Genomic DNA, 7,028 nt, shown 5'->3' on the forward strand with positions numbered 1-7,028 from the left:
GGCTGGTGACAGGGGAAGCATTTGAGAAATTCCTCAGTGCTGCAGAAAAGGAACTATTACCACCGGAATCACAGAAAGTCTCCCGCCGCACGTTATCCTACATAATCCTCAATGTGCGCCGTCACTACCCAGCAGCCCTATTACCGGGTTGATCAAAATAGAGAGATCTTTCTTTGGGGTCACCAACAGGAAAAGTGAGGAATTCAGCTTTTTGGGATCTTTCTCAGCGTTTGTGTGACAGACAGCAAGCTGTTCTAATCTGGTATCTATGCACTGCACCGCACGACTTAGAAACACCGACCTAAGCAAGGGGGAGCTAAAGCCATAGCAGCCACTCAGCCCCTCTGTCAGACGGCACACCCACTTAGCTCCGTTCTAAATCCTCTCCACCCCCCTGCCGTGACAGGTCCACGCCCGCGACCGTGACACACATTTACACCCGCACACAGAAATCGTTCACCTGGTGGCGTAGGTGGCCAAGAATCACACAACTCAAAGCAGCCCTTGTTATTTCGGTCGTCGTCTCCCTGAGTTGTCTTCCGGGGCTGCTGCAGCAGTCAGACAAAAGGCCCGAGAACGACCGGAAACTAGGCTCTAGGGCAGGCCCTGTGGCCTAACCTAATGCCGGAGCTGTTTGCCGTGAGGAGTGAGTGACAGGCCCTGTGGCCTGTCACTCACTCCTCACGGCAAACAGCTCCGTCGTCGTCACATCCCCGGCGTTAGGTTAGTCACCGAGCAGCGACTCCGGGTGTGAACGCAGACTTGTTTCCGCCGGCACGGAGACACCGGCAGGATTGGATTTAGACGAGCAGAGATGTGACCGGCTGACAGCTTGCTTAAATATGTACAAATAAGACTGAAGGCGCACAGACGCTCTGCGGAGCTGCTGCGTCTGCAACTGTTTCCGCTGCTCTGAGTTCCCCCTCAACGCCGCCGCTGTGCTCCGGTCTCGTCTCTGCAAATATTTTAATAAAACCACCGGTGAGGAACTTAATTCCTTTTTTGGGGTTTTTTTTTAACGATATTGTCGTGGTGGATCTGCGAGGCGTACCGGGGCTCATCTGCAGCGGTTCACCCCCCTTCTAGAACACGACCTTCCCTCTCCTGCAGGGCCCCCAGAGTCTGATATTTAACCCAGTGAGTTACAGATGTACGGCCCCGGCTAAGACCCCCCTAAGGCCCAGGGGCCCCCGGGTCAGGGCCGGACCCCCAGGGTTCCACCTCTCCCATGAACCTGAGGGCCCGACACAATGCACCCGTTGACAGCCCGGAGCGCGGGCCCCCGGGCACCGGAGTCACGAGCCAGGGGCCCCGGCCTGCAGAACAACTGCAGAGAGCGCCCGGGATCCCACGGGCGCTGAGGAGGAGCAGGGGAGTAGTGGAGTAGGGGAGTAGTGGAGTAGGGGAGTAGGGGAGTAGTGGAGTAGGGCTCTGAGGAGGAGTAGTGGAGTAGGGGAGTAGGGGAGTAGTGGAGTAGGGGAGTAGGGGAGTAGTGGAGTAGGGGAGTAGTGGAGTAGTGGAGTAGGGCTCTGAGGAGGAGTAGTGGAGTAGGGGAGTAGTGGAGTAGGGCAGTAGGGCAGTAGGGGAGTAGGGGAGTAGTGGAGTAGGGGAGTAGTGGAGTAGTGGAGTAGGGGAGTAGGTGAGTAGTGGAGTAGGGGAGTAGTGGAGTAGGGGAGTAGTGGAGTAGGGGAGTAGGGGAGTAGGGCTCTGAGGAGGAGCAGGGGAGTAGTGGAGTAGGGGAGTAGTGGAGTAGTGGAGTAGGGGAGTAGTGGAGTAGGGGTCTGTGTGAGGAGTAGGGGTCTGAGGGGGAGTAGGGCTCTGAGGGGAGTAGGGGGTCTGTGTGAGGAGTAGGGGTCTGAGGGGGAGTAGGGGTCTGTGTGAGGAGTAGGGCTCTGAGGGGAGTAGGGCTCTGAGGGGAGTAGGGGTCTGTGTGAGGAGTAGGGGTCTGAGGGGGAGTAGGGCTCTGAGGGGGAGTAGGGCTCTGAGGGGAGTAGGGGGTCTGTGTGAGGAGTAGGGGTCTGAGGGGGAGTAGGGGTCTGAGGGGGAGTAGGGCTCTGAGGGGAGTAGGGGGTCTGTGTGAGGAGTAGGGGTCTGAGGGGGAGTAGGGGTCTGAGGGGGAGTAGGGCTCTGAGGGGAGTAGGGGGTCTGTGTGAGGAGTAGGGGTCTGAGGGGGAGTAGGGCTCTGAGGGGGAGAAGGGCTCTGAGGGGAGTAGGGGGTCTGTGTGAGGAGTAGGGGTCTGAGGGGGAGTAGGGGTCTGAGGGGGAGTAGGGCTCTGAGGGGAGTAGGGGGTCTGTGTGAGGAGTAGGGGTCTGAGGGGGAGTAGGGCTCTGAGGGGAGTAGGGGGTCTGTGTGAGGAGCCGTTAGGGGCGAGTCTCTCCCCGTGCAGCCGGTCTTCGTAGATAAAGAAATCTGAACGGTTATTATAATAATATACAATTGATTGTATATTATTATAATTATAACGGAGTCTTGCATGTCTGGAACGGTGCACTACTGGAAGTAGCTGCCTGATAGATGTGTTATGAGGAAGGCTGTCTGCAGGTGTCATGCTGGTGGGAGAGGGTGACATCCCACCTTGTTCCGATGTCCATGCAAACCACCATCTAAAATAAGAAGAGTGGAAACACATTCGGGGAACAAATAAAGGTGCGGGATTCGCGATCACCGTTGAGTATGAAGAGACGCTCTCCCGAGCTCGAGAAGAATTGTCTTTCTGTGCGGGCGTCGACGCTGTTAATGTGATGTTATTGTAACATTATGTAACGCACGTGATTGGACACATTAGAGGCATTCTTCGTGTCTAATCGGAGGGGAATTAAGACGCTGAATGGGATTTGTGGTCTCCTGGGCAAAGTCCCCGTGAATCATCCTATTAAATACACCCACTTCCCACAACAGCTTGACGTCAACACCTCGGTCCTCCAGCCATCAGCGGGCCTTTAGTGGCAGCGCCTCGGCCCTGGGCCTTCACTATCCTGGAAGCCTCACGTCCACAGATGGACGGCTAAGGTTGGAGATATAAAATGGAGAGATGCAGAGAGAGAGAGAGAGCGGGAGAGATGCAGAGAGAGAGAGAGAGAGAGAGAGAGGGAGGGAGCAAGGGAGAGAGAGAGAGAGAGAGAGAGAGAGAAAAATGCAGAGAGAGAGGGGGAGAGAGAGAGGGATGCAGAGAGAGCGAGAGGGAGAGAGAGAGGATGCAGAGAGAGAGGGAGCAGGAGAGAGCGAGAGTGAGAGAGAGAGATAGAGGGAGAGATGCAGTGAGAGAGAGTGAGAGAGAGGGGGGGAGACATGCAGAGAGAGAGAGAGGGAGCAAGGGAGAGAGAGAGAGAGAGAGAGAGAGAGAGAGAGAGCAAGAGAGAGAGAAATGCAGGGAGAGAGGGGGAGAGATAGAGAGAGAGATGCAGAGAGAGAGAGAGAGGGAGCGAGGGAGAGAGAGAGAGAGAGAGAGAGATGCAGAGAGAGAGGGACAGAGAGAGAGCGAGAGCGAGAGCGAGATTTTTTCGCTGGAAGGCAGTCTGAAACAATAGCCAACATAAGAATCATAATGAAGCCAATAAAAGCAACAGTTTCTCTGGGCTGAGGCCCAGAAAGGTCAAGGGATCCATCCTGGAGTGCTGAAGCTCTTACCTTCCCACTCCATACCCTATACCCGCACGGACACACACCCTTAACCAGAGCATCTAAGTGCTTTGTTTAACCTATGGGGCTGGATGCAGTCCTTCAGAAATAAGTGGCCGTTTCCAACGTTTGCGCTCAACTAGCTACATTTAAATATACGAGTTGAAGAGGAAAGACGACAAATGGAGAATAAACTTTCATCTGGCTGCGTTTTATGTGGAACATGCAAGCAGCATCGAGGATCGTGAAGAACTTCGACCCTTTAAGAGCAGGCCTGAAGCTCTTCTAGATGTTTCTACTCTACTGTGAGGGCTACTCCAGTCTATGTGTATCTACTCTACTGTGAGGCCTACTGTAGACTATGTGTTTCTACTCCACTGTGATGCCCACTGTAGTCTAGATGTTTCTACTCTTAGGTGTTTCTACCTTACTGTGAGTTCTGCTCCTCTTCTATGTGTTTCTACTCTACTGTGAGTCCTGCTCCTCTTCTATGTGTTTCTACTCTACTGTGAGGCCTGCTCCTCTTCTATGTGTTTCTACTCTACTATGAGTTCTGCTCCTCTTCTATGTGTTTCTACTCTACTATGAGTTCTGCTCCTCTTCTATGTGTTTCTACTCTACTGAGTTCTGCTCCTCTTCTATGTGTTTCTACTCTACTGTGAGTCCTGCTCCTCTTCTATGTGTTTCTACTCTACTATGAGTTCTGCTCCTCTTCTATGTGTTTCTACTCTACTATGAGTTCTGCTCCTCTTCTATGTGTTTCTACTCTACTGAGTTCTGCTCCTCTTCTATGTGTTTCTACTCTACTGTGAGTTCTGCTCGTCTCCTCTGCGCCTCCACTTGTGTTGCCCGCGGAGGACGGATGCGCTTGCTTACGCGTGTGATTGACATCGCCAGTTAAATCTAAAGCATGAAGGGCGTCCCCCACCGTGTGTAAACCCGCTGATGTGTTAAAAGGCATTACGCCGCCACAACAGCCCAATGCGCTTATGACTCATTCATAACGGGGGAGACAATGTGGAGAGGGTCCCGCTGAGGCCACGCGATAACACACAGCATTTGATCTTTCTCTCATTTTGTAGATTAGATGTGCGTACATCTGGAGGATTAAATCAGTCTGGGTGCCGTGCCACCGACAAACAGGTGGGCCCGGTATCAAATATTCAGCCTTCTACTCGTGCCAGGTTTCACGTTGGAGCGAGGGACCCTGAGCTCCACGAGAACAACCGCAACACACTCACCAGGCGCCGGGAAGCAACGAACTATGACCCCAAACGACACAACGTGTTAGTGGAGTCATGAATATTTGATGATGTTTAACTTTATCACTGTGGCCTTCAAAATGTGTCAGGCTATTGGAACTGTTGAGTTTAGCCTACTACTGTTCATAAACTGAAGTCTTCTTAAGGCTACCTAGTTAGTACTTTTGTAATATTGTAATTAAAAGGACTAAATAGAGCCAATAAAACCATTATTCATATATGTTACTGGATTAATAATACACACACGTACTACATGCTTATATCACTTTAGAAATGGAACCGCAGTGAGTCGACGTGCTGAACTATGAGAGATCAGGATAAGGCATGGACTTCACAGATCCTTCCTAACAGAACCATCTGCTTTTCTTCTCCCCTGACGCCTAAAACCCGGCGTTTTCTAGCAATGGGTCACCGCTAGTGACTCACAAATCAGACTTTAAAATTCGGCTATTGCATTGTCCAACTTCTGTATGCGTGATGACCGCTAGAGCAGATCTTTGCTGAACACATAGGCCTGCAAATATGGCAAACATGTGAATGATGCTCCTGTCCCATTCCGCCGCATTAGCAGGCGATCCAGAGTGTTGCTCAGCTTTTTCATTGCAGGATCTTTCCCCTTAACGCTAGAACGGCTGTTCTATGTTTTATTCAATGATTAATGGCGTAATTAGACTGCTGAATATGGCAATGTTTCGTTAAATGGACCAGCAACGGCGAATGCACATTCATTAAAACACGCCCAGGTGAACTTCTGTCCTTTATCGGACTGGAAACATCGCAACTCAAGAATATGACAGGTGGTCGAAGCCCTCAAATCTCCACCGTTTCCAGTCAGTAGATACACAGCAGATCCTCGCTAGGGCGCACAGCGCGTAAAGACCAGGCTACCTTCACCAATGCGCTCCTGTTCGCGTCCTTTGGAGACATAAGGTGTCCAAACGGAACGACAGAGCAGTCTACACTGGTTACGTCCACTTTTTGGATCCAGAACCGAGAGACGTTTCCAACATAACTTTTAAAAAGCATTGTGGCGCATATGGCGACTTTCTCAGTAGAATTAACCGTACCTGATATCTCCGTCAGAGGAACATGTGCGAAGCTGAAGCCCTTCGCGACGCACGCCTCCCTCACCTCGCTGCAGTTCCCCGCTTTGAAATCTGCCTTCGCCGCGACGTAAAGCACAGAAAAAGTGCAGAGGACGGTCTCTATCCGGAACATCGTCCACATCTTCCTCACACAGAGTTCCCCTCCTGCAGAATCCCGCTCGCCGAGAACTCCCCGCAGCGCAGCCGCGGCAGGTAGCGCTGTCCGGGTACCACCACTCACAGCCGGCCGGGGTCTGCTCAGTACATCTCCTCCACACGGAGCTCAGTCTGTTCGGCTGATTGAACGGAGACACAGACTCCCGCGACGCCAACGGGTAAAACAAAACATAAAAACCCCGAACTGCGAAGATGGAGGTGCGACACGAATCCGGGTGATCTTGCTTGCTGCTGCTGCTGAGGTGTCATGCAACTTCATTCGGCGGGCGGACAGCCTGTGGTGAGCGGCTCGGCCGGACTGAGGCGGTTAGGCGAGGGAGCGCGGATCAGATGCGCTGCTGGCGGGGCACAGCGGGACGCAAAACGCGGAGTGGAATCCAGACGCGGCCGTGGGTCATGCGTGCTGCCGTTACCCTCCGTTAACGTGCTCCGCCCGCCCCCCTGCACACACGCTCACTGCCGAGCAACCACCCACACACGCACACAAACACACGTACACACAGAGTACCGACACGTACACGCAGAGTAAACACTCACACAAACACACACACACACACACACACACACACACACACACACACACACACACACACACACACACACACACACACACACACACACACACACACCTTGCTGGTATGATGTTTGTTGGCATTTGCTCAAGCCAAACTTTGTAATAAGTATGATACTGAATATTGCATGGAAACATATGCTTCCTTTATCTTCACAGATTGGATTTCTTATATGAATTTCACCCTAGCCCCTGATGTGTGTGTGTATGTGTGTGTATGCGTGTGTATGCGTGTGCGCGTGTGTGTGTGTGTGTGTGTGTGTTTCTGTGTGCTGATGGACGAGGCTTAATTCGTTCTGCTAAAGGTTACGTTA

The 7,028-nt window shown here is 52.3% G+C and overlaps 1 protein-coding gene across 1 annotated transcript in view; it reads right to left on the minus strand.

The window, feature by feature from the left end:
• LOC115533476 (glypican-6) overlaps window positions 1-6,496 on the minus strand; it is a 22,573-nt gene extending 16,077 nt beyond the window's left edge. Inside the window, exon 1 of the mRNA XM_030344025.1 lies at window positions 5,949-6,496. Coding sequence (XP_030199885.1) covers window positions 5,949-6,108 — 160 coding nt within the window. The 5' untranslated portion in view covers window positions 6,109-6,496. The remainder of the gene's footprint in view (window positions 1-5,948) is intronic.
• Window positions 6,497-7,028: the final 532 nt, after the last annotated feature.

This window comes from Gadus morhua, chromosome 20 (assembly GCF_902167405.1).
Source record: "Gadus morhua chromosome 20, gadMor3.0, whole genome shotgun sequence".
NCBI classification, from domain to species: Eukaryota; Metazoa; Chordata; class Actinopteri; order Gadiformes; family Gadidae; genus Gadus; species Gadus morhua.